Consider the following 24,885-nt stretch of genomic DNA (forward strand, 5'->3'; position numbering starts at 1 on the left):
CGCTACATTACAAGATGTGGAAAACTGCTCAAGAGAATAATTATTGCACTGCATTAACTCTTCCTTCTAATGGAATCCAGGGCATGCCAGGAAAATGTACCCAGAATCCTTACAGAGCCATCACAATGTTTTCCTAATGAAACAGGCCACTCAGCTATAGGGTGCATCAGCGTATGTGACTGCTGTCATTGAGGACACCACATAAAACCATATCTTCTATGTGTCCTACCTGTTGTTGCTCATTTCATAGGCTAACCTGACTTTCATAACACCTTTGTGTTCTTCACTAGCAACCTCAGCATTAGCAATTTACAAAGCATTTTTAACTGAATACCTATAACAATGTGAAGAAATAAGTCAAAGTCACTGATTCCTCCTGCAACAGGTTCATAATATTTTTATATTTCATATGCTAATCCCATATGGTATCCCTGGTACCAACATACTTGCCGTGAAAAGTTTCTGAATCTCTGACCCGTAGCTTACAGCAGATCACATGACTTTGAAAGCTGTCAATTAATAGAAATCAGATCAGTGACACCATCAAGTAGTTTGTTTCCCATCCTGGTTCCGGAACCCGAGACCATTTCCCACGTAACTGATCTGTGTGTCTTTGTGAAGGGCAGGTAGGTGCCCATTAGTCTTAGTCTAAGCAGAAGCAGTGTGCAAGGGCATGCCTGTAAGCCTGTTTGTACTCACTAATCTTGAGACCCTGGGGCTTGATACCACACCCTATGTACTGAGGGGCATCAGAAGGTCTGGGGAAACATGCCTGTCTCCTTGAAACAGGTGCCTACATCTGGTGTGGTCTTTAGTCCCTAAAGGCACATGACAGGCCACAATGATGTGATTTTTGTGTGTCGTTTGGGGGGCAGGGTATGCAAGTGCAAAATTCCCACAAGCTAGTCATCCCCATTTCCAAAGCTGCTCTTTTAAGCATCACATTCATTAATATTGATGCTAAAAACGCCCACAGCTTGCACCGCACAATTCCACTGACTCACTCAGCACAGGGACATCATAATCATCATCATCTTTATTAAAATTAACACAAATGGCAGCATACCGTTGAAAGTGGGTCACTCAATGTGCAGCTCCTAGATGCCTCTTGCTCCCCACAGCCATCACCCCCCGCCCTCAAAAAATATTTCATAAGGCGGCTATGGGAGGAAGAAGTGCCAGTTGGGTGAAGGGGTCCACCTCACCAGCACTTCTGCTGGGAGCAGAAGAAGGGTAGAGAGGTTGGCTAGTGGGCAGTAGGGCCACAATAAGTATGTGTGAGGATGGGGTGGCAGGACAGCAGGGAATACAGACTTATTGTCCAACCACTGACTGTGTGTATAGTATGGACAATGGGATGGAGGGGGTTCCCAAACCCATCACAGTGCAAAACCCAGGGTGTCAACTTCTATGTTTCCAAACTGCCAGCTGCCATCCCTGAACACTTCACCAGAAGATCAGGTAAGGGAAAAATAACTCTACACAAGTCCAACAGCGAGTACCAGTTGAGCAGGGGAAAGCTCGGAGCTCATCCCTCTTTCTAATGGCTGCTTGCTGAGTCCGCACTTCACTTCCTACAGCCAGCTTTCAATATTGTGTCAGCTGGAGCGCAACATGCACAGAACAAAAAGCTCCTATTCTAATTATAAGCTGCACCATCTCAAGCTACTCAAAAACTTTCTGATTCAGATTCTTCACCAGTGACTCAATCAAGCTGAGCACAGGACTATGCAGTATTTACTGCACTGCAAAAATAACAACAAACATCATTCTGTTTCTGTTTTTTCCCTGAGAATCCACACATCTCTGTCCCCACTGAGCAGGCAGAAAAGAGCAGGTACATACACACACACACAAGCACAGAAACAGAACGCAAGGCCCTCTAGAGTGATCTGAGCATTCCACCTGTTTCCTTTGTGCTTCCTCCAAGGCAGACTCCATCACCACTCACTGGCCAACTATTCTTTCTCACTGGAGGATCCACTTGTCTAAAAAAGTGCATCTAAGTCCTCCAGGCTCTCACCTTCCACCTCTCCATGTTGCTTCCCCTTGTACAGATGCATGCCTGTATAAAGTATGTTCTGTAACAGATGTAATACGCTGAATCATGGGTTACAATTCCATAGCATGAAAACAAAAAGGACACTGCCTGGATGCCAGACACAGAGTGAAACATCTCACTTGTTAAACAGGTACACTACTACATTTATTCAGCAGTCAATTTTGACTTCCAATGAACTCTATGTAGTGTTATCTGCCCACACATCTTATTCACAAAGGTGACTTACACTGCTAGATACACTACTTACAATGGGTCACTCATCCATACATCAGTGGCGCACACTCTCTGTCACTCACACACTATTAGGGAACCTAAACAGTACATCTTTGGACTGTGGGAGAAAACCCACACAGACACAGGGAGAACATGCAAACTCCACACAGACTGAGTGGAGATCAAACCCATGTCCTCTTGCACCACCCAGGCGCTATTAGACAGCAGCACTACTCGCTGTGCCACCACTGTTTTTGGAAATAAGACCCAAAAAACAGTGTTATCTAAGCCACTAAAGAATGAAAAAACAGTATGAAGGTCAGTCACCTATGACTCCCCTGTCACCCAGCCACACTTACCACATAATCCAAGACAAACTGCTACCATGTCTTTGGGTATACTAGACTGGGCAGGTGTCTGATGACAGAGGTCAGGCAGACTCAGTTTGCAGAACTGCTGTGTTAATTTCCACACAGGCTCCCTTACCAGCAGACCAGACACTCTGGTCATCCGTATACGTGGAGAATACACCACTGTGAGAGCACTTTGATTAAGGGTAAAAGGGCCCACTTGGATAACATTACCTCATCTCACACTGCAACTGACCACTCAGACCTAAACAAAAACACCAAGACCATGTAAATGAGAGACCACTCTGCTGTGTTATGTAGTGTGACTGGCTCCTGTTTTCAGGAACCTGACTAGCCTGCTGTCCCTGTCAATTCTCCAGATGTCCTGGGCTGAAGACAAGTGACAAAGTGAGGTGCTCTGGGCAGGACGGCTGGAGTCCAAATGCAAACACCCACACCTTCATCTTGAACACATACAGGTGTGCCATAACCTGGTAAATTTTGCCCTAAGGTCAAAATAGTAAGCAGTGTCAGGGGAGGAATACTGTTCTTTCTCTCTGAGAGTTATTAAGGGGGAGCTGTGGGGTAGAAATCAAATATAAGCTTTGCAACAGAGAGACAGATCTGGGGACAATCATGATACAGTCAAAAGCCCAGGAACTGGGCTGAGAGCACAGAGAATGAAGGGCACACTACTACTACTGCTACTACAACTTTCACGGCTGTTCTGCATTTCTCCTCGTATCCTAATCGGGATAGAATGAAGCTCCTCTCCTCTGTGTCATTTGATCCAACCTGACCCCCGTTACACCCTGGAACCACTTTCTGAGAAACTCAAAACTGCAAACAAAACATGCAAATAAACAAACAGTGAAAGTCTGATACAGGCATCTTTGTAACACACTGATAAGGTTTACAGTCTCCTTGTGAACTTATCCATTAACCTGCTCAGCATACAGCAGGAATTACTGTTCACAAGCAAATCACACTATTCTGCCATACAATTAATCACTACAGTGGACTGCGGTATTATGTCATCAGAGCCAAACCCTTTTGTTTTCTGCAACACGAAAAGCAATCTTTACACAACATAATCTTTATTTCTATAATTTACACATTCCCAGGCTTACAGACACTTGCAGGTTCATTTTCTTAGCTTTAATTGAAGGTAATCCCTGAGTCTTATGACCCAGTGCTTGACAAACAAGAGAAGACAGAAGAACAGCAATGTGGTTTTTTAATGACTGCTCTACACAATGTTTGGCTTTTTGAGGACAGACATGTGATTGTGAGGGTATGTTCTAGCAAACAGAAAAAGAAATGTCAAAAGCATGTTAGCGGGAAAAAAAATATTCAAACATCTGTACGATAACTACAGTCAAACTAATCTACTTCCTATAAAGAAAATGTATAATAGATGGAATAAAGATGGGAATATGTTATAAACCAAGACAAAAATAGCACAAATAAATCAGATCTTTAGAGCTGCTGAAATAATCCAGAAACCTCACACTGGTTTTGGCAGAGAGTGAATATCATTGCAAGAACGCAACCAGCAGTTACCAGGGAAAGAATGGGTGTGAAAAAGCTGGGGAAGCCCTGCACCTGCCCCTTAGGGAGTCACAGGTGCTCCTTCTGGTCCTCATTCCCCTGCCCCCAGCTCCTTGCATACCCTTCATCACTTATATGTGTGTTGATCCTCCATCCTGCCTCAGAGGAATCAGAACCAATTACAGAACAAGTAATTTCTTAGTAATTGCTCAATGCTTGTGCATTGTTCCTTTTTCTTCAGCATGCTTCAGGCAAAACCACAGGTCTGTAAAATACCAACTGCTGATTCTTGCTCTCTATCGCTCCCTGCATCCACCATGCATTTTCCTTATGTCACTCTGTTCCTCCTTCCCATTTTTCTGTGTCACTCTGTTCTTCCTTTATCTTCCTCTTTGTGTTGGCCTCTCTCAGTGTGTCTCAGGCACTGGTGTCTCTTCTTTTTCCAACTCAACCACTGCCACCTTCCCAGTGAGCACTGATGCACAAGGATGGGTTAAGACCCTGATTACTTGGGTTGAACTGATGAATCTGTTTCCTGCTTCAGCAAGGGAAAGTACTCAGTAATTATGCTCAAAGAAGTTGACTTCAGCAGTCTCATGCAAAATGACAGGTTGAGGCTGCCTGTATTTATCAGACATCACTCTTTCTTGCTTGTTAGAAACACAAGTCGGCACAAAACCACCTCCTTTGCCTTTTAGTTGAATCCACTAACCAAAGAAAGCATCAAGTAGAGCTCAGCAAGGCCACATCAGCACACACCCCAACTTCCAGGTCACCAGTGCTCCTCCACTGCTAATGCAATTTGGCCATATTATCTGTAGCACTTCCTTGGCTGATATGCTGCACGTCTGCTTTGTAGAGGGCCAGCTGTAGTGCTGTCTCTTGTTCATGTGCTTACTCCCTCATAGTCCTGGTAGCATCAAACTGAAGTCCAGACACATTACTGGAACACAAAGATGACATCAGTGCACCCATACGTGAAGATAATTTTCATAATAACAGCAGGACTCACATGAAGAGGTGACAACTCCTGGCTGACACTCAGAATGCTGTGATGACAATAACACACAATAATCTCTGATGAGATACAGAGAACCTACACTCCTCACAAATCTTTCTGTAGCTTTTAGTTCATTAAGCAGATCCATTCTAGCAATTTCATGGTAACCATCAAGAAGTCTGTGTTGTGAAGTTCAGGACTGAGACTATGATTTGCTGGGACAGGGTCATGCAGGCAAGCTACTGTGGTTGCCTCTGTGGAGTGACTCAAATTGAAGAGCAGATGCCAGAAGTCATCCAGGTAATGAAACAGCAATCATATTCCCCAAAAAAATGCATGTAACTGTGTGTGCATGTGCCTCAGGTTTACAGGAAAAGTCTTTGCTCTAATGATGGGATGAGAGGCCAACGATCAGACAGCTTGCCCAATAGTAAAGACAAAGCTCTTCCCTGACGGACTTGCTGTTTCAGAGCGCCAATCCTATGCAAATCCATCCAAACTATGAAGCAGGGGGTCTGGGAGGCATTTTACCAAAGTCTCCCACGAAGAAAGCCCAAAACAACACCTTTCTGTAATATAATAAACTATTGATCTGAAAAATCTATAAATAAACACCGAATCTCTCTCTTTCAGAAGGACGTTGTTGGTCAGCAAAAATCTGACTGCATGTTAGGCAAAGCAGTTCTGGGCTGCTGTACCTCAAGGGTGCACAGTGAAAACACCGTTAGGTTTCAAACACTGTGATAAAGTTACAGAAATATTAGAATAATGTTATGCATCAGGTAGAGGCACAACTATTTCCTCCTTGAACAACACGAACAGAAACACCACCACACAAACAAAGACCATAACCCAATCCATCAGCGAACATTACTAATACTGCAAAAGTAGGTCTAAAAAGATATACCGACATGCTTGCCATAAAACATTTTTCTGCTAGGAACCGTACTGCGTTTATAAATAGGTAACATTTGACACAAATCCTATCATTAATGACTGCCAAAAGATCTTCTAAAGTTTCCTTTTCACTATTTAAAATTTAAATTACCATAATTATGTAATAGGTTTCCTGAGCTTAATTTCTCACTCTTGCCAAGGTATTTTTACAAGCCATTATCAAGCCAGTAGGTGTTTTAACATTCAGGCATATCTGACACCACACTGGAATGGAGTGTCTTCGAGTAAATATTTGTTTAGATGACATGGTGTGTTAACTCAGCTTTTCCAGAAGCTGTTTAATTGGTTGAATAAATACTGAATAAGTTGAGGTAAGGCCACAGTTACATAAGCAAATTATAGAATGTACATTGGGTCCTCAGGTCATAAACACAACCTGAAGTCAACTCAATTTCTTCATGAATCCATCCACTACATCACAAGTAATAAAAGCTCAATAAGACAGTGGTTGGACTTATGGATTATCTAGCCTTACCCAGTAACACAAGGCAGAAGGGGGAGAGGACACAACCAGGAAGGGACACCAGTCCATCACAAGGCACCCCAAGCAGGGCTTGAACTCTAGACATGCCATACAACAGGCACCAGCTGAACCCACCATACCACGCCATGCCACACCATGCCATGCCCCCATGGATTTATGGATTAGGTTCTGTAAACCCTCAGATAAAGCAGTAATGAATTAGAAATTTGTTGAAAACACCTGGCCATTTTCACACACACACACACACACACATTTTCAGAACCGCTCATCCCAGATGGGGTTACGGGGAACCGGAGCCTACCCGGTAACACAGGGCGTAAGGCCGGAGGGGGAAGGGGACACACCCAAGACGGGACGCCAGTCCGCCGCAAGGCACCCCAAGCAGGATTTGAACCCCAGACCCACTGGAGAGCAGGACTGTGGTCCAACCCACTGCACCACCGCAGCCCCCATTGGCCATTTTCAGTTTTCTTTATAATCAGTAGTCTTAGAAAAAGTGTAATAATAGATCATTTATTCACTTGTAAAAATCCTGAATATAACTGTAATAAAATATGCTGCAAGACATTTTAATGCTTCTAAATACTTTTGAGCTACAGTAAAATTAAAACTGAACATAAGAATATTTTTGTCTCCAGAAATACGTTCAGTGTCAGTCCTTGTTTTGTTACTGATCACCAACACTCTCAAACTCTAGAAACAAGCTGTCAACACTAAGCACACACACACACACATTTTCAGAACCGCTTGTCCCATAGGGGGTCGCGAGGAACCAGAGCCTACCCGGTAACACGGGGTGTAAGGCCAGAGGGGGAGGGGACACACTAAGCAAAGTTGTTGATTTAATCCATCCAACATTCCTATTCCACTCGGGTGCAGTTTACTGCCAGCTAACAACTGGATGGAGAAACAAAGGCATTCACTCGACAACAAATTTTAGAAAATTGACAAGTGTCATGTTATTGTCAGCAACCGCTTATCCCAAGTGGGGTCACAGCGAACCGGAGCCCACCTGGCAACACAGGGCACAAGGCCAAAGAGGGAGGGGACTCATCCAGGAAAGGATGCCAGTCTGCCACAAGGTACTCCAAGCAGGGGTTGAACCCAAAACCCACTACACAGCGCACACCAGTCAAGCCCACCGCACTGCTATGCCACCATGCTCCCCCACCAAATTGACAAATGAAAAATACAATTAAAAGTAAACTTATAAAAACATAAAGTTAATATTTCAAGCAACTTAAAATGTTTCTTTTGCAATTCAGAGTAAGTACCTTCCACCAGTGTACAACATCAAAAGGTAGTATTCAAACCACCAACCTCCAAGTCCAAAGGCAGCACTTCATAAGTCATAGCTCTTACCAACACACTACCTCCAGCCTCTACATGAGGTGAAAAATGTTTGGATCTTCCGAGATATGTGATTTGAACATTTATAACACAAAGACCCAGTGTATAAGGAAAAGAAGTGAAGAGGACACTGCTGTTGTTGTTACTGTTATTATCACTATTATTATGCTAAGCCACATAGCAAAACTTTCAGGTCCATGTTCTTAACAGCTATGCAATGTTTTTAAATCTATTCATATAAATGACACCTATCAAAAAAATTTCAATGCACTAAGCATATTTGCTTACCATCAAAAGGTATTTGTTTCTCTGAGAAAAAAAAAGTAAAAGTATGAAAAAGGTGCTGACAAAGCCTATTAGCACCTTGACCTTGTCCTACTCATAAAAGCACAAGTAAACGTAAACCCCAAACACAACAAAATAGTGTGGGGGGAAGGATTTCTGATTCAGGACAGGACACTATACCTCCTTTTCATCCTTGCTTCCTTCCCAACCTCTCTCCCTCTCCCATCTTAGCGCACAAAGGAACACTACTAATCCATATGATGTCATCCAACATGTTCATTAAACAGGGCAGAAGTCAAACTGCTTGTGAATGTTACTGTGTGCCGCTTAACTTCTTTATGTTTTTTGTATATGATCTGCCCTGTTAACATTTGTCTCTGTGTCACGGATGCAGCTTTGTCAGCAAAGATCTACCTCACTCTAGTGAACCAAAGAATTCCCCTTCCATAGTGTTACCCAATCCAAATTAGATTTTTGTTTATTTATGCATACATTAGCATGTGATTATTATACTTTTTAGGCCTTTTCAGATGTGCGTGAGTTCCTTTGGGCCACATCATGTAGAGGGTTCATTATACAGAAGCATGCAGACCTTACAGACCCCAGTGAGGCATAACCCAGTGAAAGCAGACCAAAAAAACTAACGGGTTTCGGCACAATGAAAAGACAACTCTTTATTCACCACCACCCACTAAGGTCAGGCCAGAGGGAGTCAGTCCCCACCCATTTAAGGAATCACATTTTTCCCTGGACAAGTCACAGTTTATGTAAAAAATATACAGAAGAAACACTACAGGAAATCTAAAGAGGGGCACCAGCATTTGAGTGTGGAAGTAAAGACAAACAATGCTGACAACTGTAAAGTAAGAAAGTTACAAATGACAAGGCTTCCTACACCTGACCTGAGAAAAAAATCGGAGTGGGTTAGACAATTACAGACCAACCCATGTTACTATAACGATTGCAGAGAAAGAATGTTTGAAAAAACAACAATATCTTTCACAGAGAGCTGCCTGGATGCACAGAGAAATTTGTATACTGCTGCAACACTCTGCAGAATTGTGCTCTGACACTTTCCTCACAGAAGTGACATTCCTTACAGTGGACAGACCTGCAAAATGTGTCAAGAGAAAGGCAAGGCACCAGGTGACCATGGCAACAGGCCAGAGCTGCTGAGACACATCAAAGCCAGTGTCAACATTGCCCCGACAAGAGATGAGGAGACGGAAAAGGGGAGAAAGAGAAAAGAGAAACTGTGTGCAAGCCAAAAGAGATGGTACAAGAGAAAGGAGCAGAGACAACTCCAATTAATGACATGCTTTCTAGCACCTACACTTTGGTTTTAAGGTTAGAGTTTTATTCTGTAATATTCTCTGCTCCTAGCAGGACAAGTGAGATATGAGAGTCCTGTGAAAATTGTCCATAATGGAAAAAGCCTACAGATGGAGGCTGGTTTTACACTTCTAGTGCGAGCTGCAGTTTGACAGAGTGTTCTTTGCTGACTGCATGCTGCTTCATTACCTGTAGGGTCTGAATGGGGGGTGGGGCTTCTGGGCAAGCTGGAGACCAGCCATTCAACAGTAAAAAAAGAGAGACAGTGGGCCAAGCATCTCCATTACAACAGACTCAGTCTGATAACACAGGATCTATGTGACCCACTGAAAGGAACCCTAAGTTCTCATACAGACCTTTATAGTCCAAAGACATGCAGTTCAGGTGAATTGAATACTCCAAATTGCCAGTGGTGTATGACCTATTGCCTTCTGCCCAGTGATTCCTGGATAGAGCCTGGATGACCCTGAGCAGGGCAAGTGGTTGATGAAAGTGAGTATAACTGAAGCATTTCTCTGAAACTACTTAAAATGACTTACTCATTTATACAACAAGGTATTTTTATCTAAGTACCTTGATCAAGGGTGTTATAGCAAGAGGTCTGATTCAAATGCGGGTCCTTTGGCTGTATTGTGGCAACTCTAACCACTATGCTACCTGCTGCAGTTGATCATTTATCATTGTTTGTGTAAGAGACTGCAAGGAAGTTTCTGCATGTGCATGCATGTTTGTATATCCATCCCTCACATAATGGTGTCCTGTACCATAAAAAATTGCTGCAATAGCTTTTGAATATGTGTACCATTTTCTCTTACAGTGGACTAATAATAGTACAATGACATTTTTGCCTGTCATACTGTCGTTTCACTTCTACATGTATCCTTTGTTCATATTGACAAGTGCAATCACACACCCATGTACTCAACATCACATAGGTGATTCCCAATTACATGACTCCTATCCCTGACTATTGGTCCAGAGTATTTACTCAGCAAAACAACAACAATGTAAACAGGGAATAAATACTCATGGGAACATTTAAATAAATTACAGAATGCAATAAAATCATTTACCTTCCTACAGAAACTTACTTATGCAATGTTCTACCACTCTGACAATCCGATCCAATCAAGCCATTGATTAATGTCAATCTAATATCACCACAGAAACAGCAGATCCACACACACACACACACACATTTTCAGAACCGCTTGTCCCATACGGGGTCACGGGGAACCGGAGCCAGATCCAATATTATTAATTCATTTAGCTGATCCTTTTCTCCAAAGTGACATATAATCTACTTATATGTTTTAGCTATTTATACAGATGAGAAATTTTTATTGGAGAAATTCAGGATACGCTCAGTGTTCCAGGACAGGGCAGCAGGGAGTGGGATACAAACCTGGGCTCTCCGAGTCCTTATAAAAAATAAATTATAATCACGTAACTGTTAACAGATATTTGAGATGCACTGGATTTTTTTAGGGAATAGGACTGAACATGGACTCAAGGTGAATGTGAAACTTGAGTTTTATTTTTGCATTTACAGAAAAGGTGATTGGTGAAATGTATGTATGTCATTATCTCTGACAATTATCTAGCGTAAAATATTTGTAACACTACACAGTGCCTCAGCACCAAGAATAAAAAATATTTTTTATTTTGGTTTTGAAATGAATTTTAGATGACACATTTTTCATCTGTGAATCAATTATTATTTCTATACAAAATAATGTAAATTTTATCCCATAGCAACAGGAGTTCACCTCACAGAATGAGTTAATCCTGTTAGGAGAGGGATAGGTAAATTCTGAATCAGCCAAATATGAAGAAAACAAATACAATGTTGTCCTGCTTCACCTAACAGCAGCTCACATACTCGATCCCAGCATTCCACCCTCCATTATCACGCTACTCCCAGCATGCACTTTGTCTAAACTACCATCACATTTTCATAGTGCTGATATAATATATTTCCATTGCATCAGTAACTGTTTTTTCTCATTCCTCTTGTTCTGTTCTTCTTCCTTTGTCCTACTGTCTCTCATACTCTTGTGTTTAGATACAAGAACCACACAACTGGCTCTTAGCAGAGGTTGATCTAGCCCAGTTTACCTACATGTAACTCTTAAAGGGGCCAAAGGTCACCGTGACACATACACTAATCCTCTCTATCACCTCCCAGCCTGTGACTGGATAATACTTTTCCCCACCCCCATCACATCTTCTCAGATGCCAGATCGTGGCCGCTTCCTGTGTGGAAGTGTAATTGGAGGCAAAGACCTCTGGATTTAGTGGGACATAACAGAAAATCTAAAACCAATGTGTACAGTACATCAGATTCTGTGTCTGCAGGTATCAGTATGAGGGATTTCATCAAAGTAAAGTGACTTATAAGAAAGGACAGAGTGGTGAATTCTGCGTAAGTCATGACAAAGCAATAGGAATGCAGGACTTGTGTTCACAAATGAAAGGAGCTAGTGGTAGGTACTTTGAAAGGTATTATGGAAGTACTGAACAACACTCATTCCTTAACAGCAACAATATAGTTGCGATCATCAGTGTTAACATCATCATACAATGGTCTATTTGTTTGAATAAAACTGCTTAAGTGGAGGGCTTTGTTGTTTTCAGTATATCATTTCTTCTATTTGAATATTAACCGACTGCTGTACATACTGTATCCTGTGATAATTACAATACTAAAATTATAATTAAACAAATGTAAACTTTGTAAACAAATCAAAATATTTTCTTACATCATGATCAGTTCATATTGGAGTTATAATATGGTAAGAATTCTTGAGCCCTCATTCTAAACTAGCAACATTCTGCACCAGCCCTGGGAGCTCCTCCAAATGGAACTTTTTGTTCTGAGATGTAAAATAATTCATTGAGCTGCTTATTGAATAAATCATAATAATTCAAGTCATGATTAATGTAAATATACTAGTCATTGACTGGATACATTTTCAATCAAGTTAGAAGTAACTTATGCGGAAAAACACTCATCACAGCAACAATATTGCAAGTTTGCTGCATCTGAGCTAAAAAAAAAACATTGCATTTATGTGACTATTTTTTTAAACTTAAAACTGAATGAATTAGTATTGAATCACATTCATTGAATACACAGTCACTGAATCAGTCAATCTAATATTTACATAGCTGATTACATGTAAACATTATACATTACCGATTACGTAACTGAACAAAGTGTATGAATAATGGTCTACACATTCATTGCAATCACTAACTGAAAGCAGAGGCAATATATTTTTTGCATTTTACAAAGTGAAAAAACAAACAAGAAATAACTCCTCTCTGTGACACATATTCTGTGACTAATAGAAATTATGGTAACTATAGCCTTTAGATTGTTATTTGAACCAAACTAAAGTTAGTTATTTGAGTCCTCCCTTCAAACAACAGCTCAAAAAAGACTATTAAACAGAAATACATGGAACAGAAACCACCATACAAAGGAACAGGACTGAGAAATGCTATTATGAGCCCTAACTATTCATGAGATAATATTGTAAATTAAATTTTTAATTAATGTTTTAATATAGACACTGGTGTAAATATAACGGGGCTGATGATTCAGCTTAAAGAGCTTTTGCTGATACACTGGGTCCTCATGTTACAAATGTTAAGGTTACATATTTTCAAAGATACAAATATTTCACTTTATGTATTTCTTCTTTTATTATTTTCAGTTGCCCATTTTCCACACTCAGCATTAGATGGGGGTAACACACAACCCGAGTAGGAGCATCGGACTGTATTTCCACAGTGCTAACAGCTTCTCTCTGACATTCCTAAATGTTCATGATCAATAACAAGACAAACATTGTCACATTTAGTTCATAATCAGTCAATGTAATTTAGTTTCAATTTTACACACACACAGACACACACACACACACACAATGTGCTTCAAAGTTAAGAAAAATTATAAAATTGTTACAGCATATTTTTCATTTATTATATGTATTCCTGAGACTTTTACAGAACCTAACTACAGAATAAGTTGGGGTATAAATGTATTATTACAGTTTTACTCACAGTATAGATCAAAAAGAAGGCTGAAAGTGACCAGATGCTTGCACATGTTGCATATGCTTTTATAATAAACTGGTCTACAGTAGGCAATGAATAGGTGATTGTGCAGATCACATATCTTGGATTTTCAGAAATGTTAATATAGTCTTACTGTAATGTTATTTCAGATTAATAAAAGATAATGAAAATGGAAAATGATGAAAATGGAATGAAAAATATGTCTTACAGCAATTTTTTAATTCATTTTAGCTTTATCTGAAGTTTTTGGAGAACCTAATCTGTGAATAAATCATGGGTCATCTGTATCATTAAGGTTTTATTGCTCATGATAGTAGTAAAAGTGACTGGTTTTACAAATAAATCATGCTATGAACAGATGCCCAGTTCCCAGTTCCCAATTGAGGACCCAGTGTATTTTGACCTCCTAAACAATATGATGGCAGTATAGTGTATAATGTACGTATATATAAAATATTACTGGTTTTTAATGTTTTACTAAAACTATAACCTAGCAGTGTTAATGTAGCTTTTACAAAAACATAACTACCTTTGGTATGTTTGTGTAATTTAAATCACCATAGGTCATCATATGCATCACCCCTGCCCATATCTTGCAGGTCTCAAGGTTAGAACAAATACAGTTTTACATAACAAAACGAATTTCCATATCATTAAGGCTAACAAAGAACAAAGTATTTAATGCATACAAATACCCTTTTGACAAATGTATGCATTTTGCATGCATTAATAAATGTATTAGTAGTTTCCAGGTGTCAAACTTGTCTTTTTCTGTATCATGTTACTAAAATGGCAACATAATCCACAAAAACACAGAATAAGAGAAATTATTCATGTTGGTGTTACAGTTTTGTAATTCGAATTGACCAGTTCTATTTTTGGTGAATAGCCAACTCTGTGGTAATGACATCATTATGATTAGCCAGTTTCATGATACAGGGTTAATGTGATTGGATACTTCTGTTGTATGGGATCACTCTCATTGACCAGGTTTTAATGTATATAGTTTATATTATATGGTCACTGTGATGGTCCAGTTTTATGTCATGGAACCGAGTAAGGGAAAATTATCTGTTCTGAACAATACAGGTGACCTTGGCCTTGACCAGCATGGTGTGACAATGTCTAAAAGACAGGTCGTGGTATAAGACTGACAGTGAATGACCAATTCCGCAGAACAGGGCCACTGTAATTGGTAACTTCAGAGATATGAAACTGACTGAGACTGACCAGGTGTATGACACACAGATATGACTTACTGATCATGTCTTTGACTTACTTTCCTCTCCTTGTCTCCATATTCCAGACCAAGTGTGTCCATGGCACGCACAATAGCTGCCAGCGACTGGATGGTGTTGCTGTAGACCACGGGTTTGTACTGCTTCACGTCGTCCCCAGAGAAGCCATCCTCATGGATGATCCTGGCAAAATACAATACAGCCATCAGACAAGCAGAGGATATGCTTTTGCTCTAGTGTTTCACCTTGACCTCTGCTCTCCTGCTCCACAACCCCTAGAAACCCACAATCCCTCTACCTCCCAAGTTTTCATTGTGTAAAACTTCCACATTCCTTTTTTCTCACGTATGTTCAAGAAGTATTCTACAGTCCCCTTACTGTACCCCCAGCAACTACCTGCTTGAAGTCCTCAATCCACCAAATGGCAATTTGCTTACATACAGTTACAGGATTTAGATGGACCTTAGGAAGGCCATAAGAAATGCAAAGCTGATCCAGCCAATGAGCAGTTTCTAGGGCCACTTCAGCATTTAAGAGTGCAATCCAATCAACTCAGCAAGTTTCACACTACACATAAGTAAACTGCCCTAAAAATTTCTTGACGAACCCCAGTTAACAAGAAAAGCGTGTCAGCTCCACTTATTCAAATCATGTACATACTGAACTAAAACTTTAAAAGTCCTAAAGCTATTAGTTCATAGTCACTGTAAAACTAACATATTTTATACAGTGGTATCAAAATATAGGTTGCCTTTAACTGTACCAAGTTTTATCTCATAAACTTACTTCATTCATTAATAACAGAGGTGGACCATTGTGGCTTGAGGAAGTGCATTTACAAAAGCAATACCATGGGTGTGGCAGGGGGCGCGGTGGCGCAGTGGGTTGGACCACAGTCCTGCTCTCTGGTGGGTCTGGGGTTCGAGTCCCGCTTGGGGTGCCTTGCGACGGACTGGCGTCCTGTCCTGGGTGTGTCCCCTCCCCCTCCGGCCTTACGCCCTGCGTTGCCGGGTAGGCTCCGGTTCCCCCGCGACCCCGTATGGGACAAGCGGTTCTGAAAATGTGTGTGTGTGTATGGGTGTGGCAAGCTAAAGCCATCCATAAGACTGGCAGCAGCTTGGCAACTGAGCAGCATTTACTTTTACTCATTTAGCTGACACTTTTCTCCGAAACAACTTGCAACATCAAGCTACCTATTGATACAGCTGGGTAATTTTTCTGGAGCAATTTAAAGTAAGTACCTTGCACAAAGGTACTACAGCTAGAGTAGGGATTCCAACTTGCAACCTGTGGGTTCAAAGGCAGCAGCTCTAAGCATTATAGTTCCAGCTGCAAACCCAGTACAACCAATGTGAAGCCAATCTTCCAGTAGACTGAATAAAAAGCCTTTACTCCAAGAGGCTAGAGAGAACAATTTATCTTTTATTGTTTTGTTGCTACGGCCCTGTGTCTTTAGTTTAGGCTAGACATTGTTATTGCTTTTTGTGTTCTGTTTTGTCGAGTTGTTGGCTCTGTGGTTATCCTACTCCTGTTTGCAATATTTTGTGGAAGTATAAGTAGAAAAATAAAAACCAGCCACAAATTCTCCCACACTTGTTCCCTGGACATGGCATCTCCTGGTGTCTGCAACGGGGCATGATGCAGGCAAACTGCACCTATGGAGTTACTCCTCAAAAAATGTGCAGGAAACAATCCCTTAGCGCCTCCTGTAAACAACGCTTATGTATGCTGGGAAATCGTCATAGGGACGAGTATGAAATGGCCTCATAAAACTGTGTGGCTCAGGTGGAGGGTCTTGAAAGAACAGGTGCTCTCCTGAAAAAAAAATTCACCACTGCCAAATCACATGACATCCTGGGCTGATGCCACAAACAGCTCGGAACACAGGGAACCTCACAAACCTCCTCCTAAAAACCGGTGGAAAAAAGCTCCTCCATTATAGTTTTTGTTTAAAAAACTTATTTTAGAATATTTTAAAATTTGCAAGTTTTTAAAACAGATTTGCTTTCTTTTTTACTATTTATATTCAGTAAAAAAAACATGCAAACACTTCTTCAAGGTGGATGAGAATAACCTCAGCAGCTTCATGCGTCTATCTGTTCTCCACACACAAAGCAGCTGAAATTCCAGCCATCCACACCTGAGTTAAGGCACAGGAAGCCTTACAGCGTACTGAGACTGGGAAGCATCGGAGACGTGCAGCATGGCCAGCTGCTCGCAGTGCAGTATGCAGGTCCATATGTAATGCCCTGTGTAACATGGTTAAAAGAACGAAGGAAACCGAGGTGTGAATGGAGCATACAGGGTGCTGTTGCCCTGGCAGTGGCTGGCTGAGGACTCATCTCACCCAGCGATCTCTGCCAGGGACAGGTGTGCAGTTGTGTTTCAGGTGATCTATTTGTCGTGGTAACAGCGAGCCACCCCCACAGCTACACTTGGGTAATTAGAGGCCCATAAACACCTGGAAAACATCATCAGCTCATTAAAACATTCTGCTTTACAGCCACACTCCAAATTACCTGAAGCATTTTGATATGCTCCATGATGAAGAATACAAAGCACTGCCACAGTGATACATGCAGCTCATATTTCAATCTTTATAGATACATTGGTTGATTCCCTGATATTACTCAAGCATTTCAGTCAACACTATTATGGAGAAAGTGACCATTCAACCTTGGGTTTTCATGCGTAACTACTCATGACACACTCCGTAGCAAGGGAAATATACACACACACACACACACACACACACACACACACACACACACACACGCTGAAACCGCTTGTCCTGGCAAACCAGAGCCTAACCCGGCAACAGGGGGCATAGGGGACACACCCAGGATTGGATGCCAGGCCATTGCAAGGCACCCCAAGCAGGACTCGAACCCCAGACCCACCAGGGAGAAGAACCAGGCCAAGCCCACCTACTGTTCCCTGCTGCCCTAGCTATTAGACTTATAAATGTGGACCTAACATTTTAAGGTTCTACCTAAAACTTTGTTACTGTGAACCAACAATGGACCAAAAAGACACAGTATTTCCTACATAACCTCGGAAATTCAAGATGTTTTCTTTTACGGAACTGATAAATAATTCATACAATAAAAATAATTCTGAAATAGAAATAAGGAGACTAGATTTGTGAGGGACTATAGCAGATACAATCAAAACTTGAGAACATGCGGAGGTCTAACTTCCCGGCTGAAGACCTGAGGTGACCTGGTTGGAAATGGGTACAAGAGGTTCAGTTGATAAAAAGGATGGACCTTTCAGCAACTAAACAGTCAGTAGGACAAACTGCTCTCATGGGACACACATCTGATCTGTGTCACTGTGTCTGTATGTTTAACATACTGTTTGTGTGCAGTATCTGCTCTTCTTTGTCTCACTGTTTTAACATTATTAATGTGCATGTTCAAATGCTTCATCTTAATGTTTGTACATTACATATAATATATTGTACCAGTGTGTATGCATAAATACCCATAGGCTCTGGCTCATCAAAGGACTGAGAGAATAACAGAAAACCCCTACCTCTCATAACACACAGCCAGAAAAAACTGCCCACCATTTCATGCTGACTGATCAAGCAAAAATCTTAATGTTAAATGACAAAAATTATTTATGTTGTCTTTATGTGTTCAAAATAGCATGTTTCAATTTGACAGCATCATGATAAAAATCCTTCATTTATACTTAATTACAAAAAGTTAGCTGCATGGCTGACAGCAGTGATAAACCTTTGCTTAACAGCTACATTGCTGTTTCTGCTGATTTTTCCAGATATTATGATACAGACATGTTATATGTGGGAGAACTGCCAGACATAAATAGTCTCTGGTCTGTACTCCAGTTGGTTTGCCAACTGCCATTAAACTATACCTAGAAAAGAATGCACATACATATGTGTAAGAATTGTGTGTTTTGCACAAATAATGTGAATGAGTCCAAGCAATTTACTTCAACAGTGTATCGACTTTCTTGCTAATTTCGGCAGGACAACAGCAGGAAAAATTTAAGTCGTTTTGATAAAGCAGTCATACGTATAATCATGACGTTTGTGCTGTGTTTTGCACAACTCACTAAACACTTACACTTGATTATTTGATAGGTGGCAAAGGCTTCCACTTCATAAACCTAAATCTAACATTACAACACCAAGATGCATGTAAAAGGGAAGCTTTAATTAAAATTTCTCCTGGGAGGACTAGGCTGATGACAGAAGTCTGAGCAATTCTTGTCTGTGCGTATGTATATTTGACCTACTGTCCATATGATAATGCAGTATATTCAGATTCAAATGCAATATTGTCTGCTTTACTGTGATATATCGACAGTACTGTCTTTGTGTGTCACTGCAGCATTTCTACATTATTGTGTCTGTATCCCTAATTAAAGGTATCTCTGGCTATCTACTCATGTTTCTGTGCCTGTAATCTGGGTGCTGGCCACTGACATCCATCTGTAAAGTGTGGGTGTGTTCCACCAGATCATCCCACTCAATGTGACATGTTTCACAGGTTTCTCTTTCATTCGTCCACCATGGTCATTCCCTGGTCATGGCAACACTAACACATGGCATTCTAATACTGCTGCCCAGGCACTGCAGTAGCACAGTAGTATCAGTGTAACATTACTAGGCTGCTGACGGCAAGAACATTTTCTGGTGGCTTAGTTACGTGTGGGAGAGTGAGGAAGCACGCGAGCAGGACAGAATCTATCAGAATTTGCACCCACAGCACGCTTTCCTTGGGTTTGTTCAAAACCATTTTTTCTTGTCAAAACACACGCCTGACAATCTTTGCTAAAGAATGCATAATAGAAACACTGCGTTGAAAGACCTTCCAGCAAACCCACAGAAAGTGACCTCCCCCCACTTCCAAACCAGCACCTGAACAGCATCCTCACAATGTCAATTTCAACGCCTTTCATTTTGTCTCTAGAAACCTGCAACATCACACACCGCCCGTGGGCGAGAGCCGAGAGCAGCAGGAAAGGGCTCATTATAATCTCTCCCTCCAGCAAGTATGATGTAAGGATACTCATTAGCTGACTAGAAAAGCAGGCAAGGGAGCCACTGAGCACAAGCAAGGGAGGAGGGAGAAAAAGACAGAGAGGGAGACAGAGAGGAGAGAAAAGGAAACAAGAAGGGAAAGAGGATGGGAAAGAGAGAAATGCAAATGCCACAGTGTGTTGCTTCCTGCATGGGGTCTCACTGTGTGCTGGATCTAACAGCTGAAGTTTCATACTGCACAGGCAAAATAAAGGATCACCTATAAGTATTACCAATAACCGGTTTGTAGGAGAGGCCCTAGTGCCTCTCTGAAATGCCTGAAATAATCACAAACTAAATGCAATCACATTAATACAGCTAACTAATGTGACTTTTATTTATATCTTGTATCTATGTCACACTTACTGTCACTATGACTGGCTAAACCCTGAAATTTCAATCCAATTATTTTGGGGTTCACAGCATGCAAAAATTGTGTAGCATTTACTGCTCCACACTGATGTCCACCCAAAAGAGACACATAGTCCCAGCATGTCTGTCTATCTCGTTGTAACAACCTTTTACTACCATACATGCTGCCCAAAAGGAGACTTTGTCGTAATAAACCGGTATAGTAAGTCTACTATCATCAGCCCCTACCCCACGGAGTCATTTACCCTCCTTCCCCTTCATGCCCTCTGGAAGTGGGACTTACTATTTATAAACTTGACAATCAACAGAGAGCACACCATGAAAGCAACGGCAGCTGTTTCCTACACAGGATATCTTCCCCGGACACCCTGGGGTCAAAGAATGGCAGCAACACTCTGAGACAGAGGGACAGGAAAACAGAGACACTGATACGGACGCAGCAGATCACACTGTATTACCACTCTGAAAGGAATGGCTTCTGTACATTAAGTCATTGAGGGCAAGATGAGAACTCACATTATGATACTATCTTCAGTGAAACTGTGTTCAGCATATTCAACTTAAACTTTAAAAAAAACAAACACTGTACTGTTTGCTAGGCTAAATGCAGCTGCTCTGCTATAAATTTAACATTATCACAGATTTTCCATTCATTGTACCTCTCCTGTGTGAATATAAATAGTAGCAGGTCTATACTAACACTAGAACTGCAAGACAGGTTTATCCTGTCAGCATCCAAAGACAAACAGATAAAATTAGTTAAAGTTGCAATCCTAAGATCGATGGGCAAAAGAGGCACAAGTCCTTGTTTACATTCAGCAGTGTACTATAAATTTATTTTAGGAAAACTTCATACTTTGTGAATGCCTATAGATGCCAAAAACTCCAAGAGGTGTATGCCTGGCAAACGAGATACAGCACTGGACCATAATATAATTGCCACAGCCCATTAACCAGTAGCCGTCGACTGGACCGCCTGCCTCTCCTAGTCACCTGACTCGGTCCAGAAACTCCGTCCACTCCCCTGCTCCTTTGCAGCTGTTTGTCATGCTGCAGGAAGGGACAGTGAGCAGAGCAATCTATCATTGTTGTCACTGTGAAAACTGGGGATGGGAGAGGAAAGGCGTATAAAGAGCTGAGGCAGCAGATTGTTAGCTGCATCTCCCAAGCTGAGAGTTACGACCTGAGGGCCTAAACAAGGTCAAGGTACAGAAGGGGCAGATAAGAGCCATTTCTCAATGCTGCACAAGGGACTAAACTGTAATTTAAGTCCTCGGAAGAGACACCATGCCACAGAGAGGGTGGAACAAACAGCACAATGGCTCAGACTTAATCTGTATATGTCTATGAACTGTCAAGCTCAAAGGTGCTGAGAAGGAGAGGATTATACCATGTCCTCAGTAAAAAAAAAACCATGATTAAGATTACATTCAGAAAAGGGAAAGCCCCATTCCATTGCTATGTGACTTAAGAAATAATCTTCAATGTACCCCACGTCTCCTCGCTTTCATGTGTTCCAGACTGCAGCAGGGGTCCCAGCATCGGGGCCACATAGGGAAGGGGGTCCAACTCAGTCTAGCGCATGGTTGGAAGATGTTACAATACAGTGTAAAGGCAATCTGGGCACATAGCAGGAGATATAATGGTTCAGAAGGAGGACTTGTTGTCAAGATGCTCCATGTGGAAACAGGATGACAAGAGCTCATGGTGAACAAAATAAATATCCTGAACATTTTTTGTCCATATGCAGCTACCATATGCATAGGAGAAATGCCCAAAAATAACTGTTCAATACTTGAGATGAGCAAAAAATGAGAATTAGTGACCTGAAATTTAAAACTATTTTAATCAAGTTAAAGATAAGTACAGCTCATAAATTTGAAAATGCACAAAAAGCAGGCCTGTCTGCAGGCTGCCAAGAAGCTATCAAAATCGGAAAAAATAAGACTGGCTAGCATTGGACTCCTGGGATGTCTAGGGAGCTCTACAGTACATACAATGGACTTCAGGGACACTGTCCCCCCCCACTTTTAAAAGCAGTGTTTCTGCAGGCACATCCAGAAATGTGTACCTTATCTCCCCTTAACAGAGGAAACCTAGTTAATCCAAAGATGGAACACAGACAAAGAACTGGCCTTGGATTGAGAGAGCTATTTCTCCCCTATGTCAGGTGACCTCAAATAGGAACACAGCTCAGATTTAATGCAGCAAACACTTCAGCATAACCAACAATAACCACAGTTACCCTTTTATGTAAAATCACACTACAGTCTGAGACATGAACTGAGATTTTGCTGCACACTACAATATCAGCAAGAAAGGACAAAAACAGACAATGCTACTCCCCAGTGCATTTCACACTTTAAATCCCATCCATCCCCAGCATCCACAAGTCTAAGTGGGCCTGCCCTACCAAACTCTGCATTCACCCTACCAAACTCTGCATCCGCCCTCCCCAACAGATCATGGGCCTTTCCATCTGCTACCACAATTAAGAATTAATTAAAATAACAGGCCCTGGGCACTAATTTACAGCGGGATCAAAACCCTGGAGGCAGGGGGCCACAGGGGGCATAGCATCACGGAGACCAATTTTCTCCAGCACCAGGTAAAGGTTATACTGTAACACTGTATAAACACAGTCAAAACCAGTCACAATTAGCACTCTTCAAAAGAAGGAAAAAAACACCAGTTTAACTTTAAATCTTGCCTTTCTCACTCCAGCAACACAAATTAGCTTCTATGAAAGTATCAAGAGATAGCATCATTTGTGTTTTGTAAACTGCCACATTGACATGACTGGTGCCTTTAGAAGGTCCAGGTATCAGGAGACATATGTTTGCGCCGAAGACACTAATAATGAGAACAGTTGGAAAACTTTTGCAGAATACTGCTGTTTTGTGCTGTCCAAAACTGCTCTTATATACTTTTGCAATTTTTCACCATGCTTATAAAATATTCGGTGCAAGGCAGCACATACAGTATCTGCATTTTATTTTTAGCGAACAACAAAATGAACATTTCTGAGGTTAAAGTCATGATATTTTCATAGGTAACATCACTGCTAAACTCATATTTGACTGCTTTCAGCATGTGTTTCAGTTAAAAGAATCCTAAAAACACAGAAGTTAGTGAGTATACACAGGACCACAGATGAATGCAATTTTATAGGGCTGTGGAAGGTGCAGAGGAGCAGCAAATCTGCCGAGGGAGGGAGCAAAGGAGGGAAAGAGGGAGGGCATGCAGCAGGGAGCGGCCGTGAAGACGCTCTGCACCACCTGAGCCTAGATCAGTTGAGAGACCAAGTGCAAGCTGCAATGCTCTCATCAGCTCGACCCAAGGGTCTTAATACACATGAGAGAGTGAGCAAGCAAGTGGCACTGGAGGCCCACTAAATGCAAACTCACCCACAAGGGAGTGCATCTGGTCCATCCCTGGAGGCAGCCGGCCATGCTGCTCCTCTGCTCTCTGCTAGTGCTGAAGGGATGACACAGTCAGATGTGTCGTCAACTAATCTGCTACACCTCCACCATCCAGGTTCTTCCTTGCATGCTCCACTGGGGACCATCCGTGATCCAAAATATCTATCCCTCTGTGATCAAAATCTCTGTAGTATAAGTTTTTTGGTAAAAAGTATCAAACACTATTTATTTGTGTTACCAGCCCAATGTCTAGTCTAGCCCAAACTGATGTAAATTATGCAGACCTCCAGTGTGGCCCCTCCCACTAGATATGAGGCACATGTGCTGGGGGCCTCCCAGACAAATGCTGGGACATTGCAAGAGCTGTGCAAAGAAATGTCACTATTCACTGTTTACTGCCCTGATTTGCTACACACACTTTACACTGTGACCTAATAACTATCGTTCTCATTCAGACACTGAAATATCCATTTAGTAATTAGATAGCCAATACATTTATTACAGTCTCAAGGAATAATAGTATTTAGATTTTCAGTTTTTCTTTGATGCACACACACACACACATTTTCAGAACCGCTTGTCCCATACGGGGTCACGGGGAACCGGAGCCTACCCGGCAACACAGGGCGTAAGGCCGGAGGGGGAGGGGACACACCCAGGACGGGACGCCAGTCCGCCGCAAGGCACCCCAAGCGGGATTCGAACCCTAGACCCACTGGAGAGCAGGACTGTGGTCCAACCCACTGCGCCACCGCACCCCCTATTATCTTTGATGCATTTTTGAATAATTTTCCTCAGTCATGAGAAAAAAATAGTAAAAGGAGAATAACTCTTTGAGGCTTTTTTGCCTCATTACTCTGAATAATCCATCCAGTACTGGTCACATTCATAACTGGCAGTTACTTATTTTTTTCTCCATTATTTTTCTAAGACACCAATTTGCAGTTTGTTCATCTTTATCAAATGTAATGCTTGTCTTTTATTACACTTCTTTTTTAGCACATTTTCCCCAGGGGCTAATAAACAGTTAAAGGGGAGGTTTTTCTCATGGATGTGTTTAGGGGGAGTCTGGATGATTCTGGCCATGTGTTCTGAACCCAGGGCAGCCCAGCCCCCATCTTGCACCC

At 41.6% G+C, this 24,885-nt stretch overlaps 1 protein-coding gene across 1 annotated transcript in view; it reads right to left on the reverse strand.

Annotated features, from left to right (window-relative positions):
* The window catches only part of gnao1a (guanine nucleotide binding protein (G protein), alpha activating activity polypeptide O, a), a 75,715-nt gene that overhangs the window by 41,195 nt on the left and 9,635 nt on the right, over positions 1-24,885 (reverse strand). Inside the window, exon 3 of the mRNA XM_018726644.2 lies at positions 14,950-15,091. Coding sequence (XP_018582160.1) covers positions 14,950-15,091 — 142 coding nt within the window. The remainder of the gene's footprint in view (positions 1-14,949; positions 15,092-24,885) is intronic.

Source organism: Scleropages formosus, chromosome 7 (assembly GCF_900964775.1).
Source record: "Scleropages formosus chromosome 7, fSclFor1.1, whole genome shotgun sequence".
Taxonomy (NCBI): Eukaryota; Metazoa; Chordata; class Actinopteri; order Osteoglossiformes; family Osteoglossidae; genus Scleropages; species Scleropages formosus.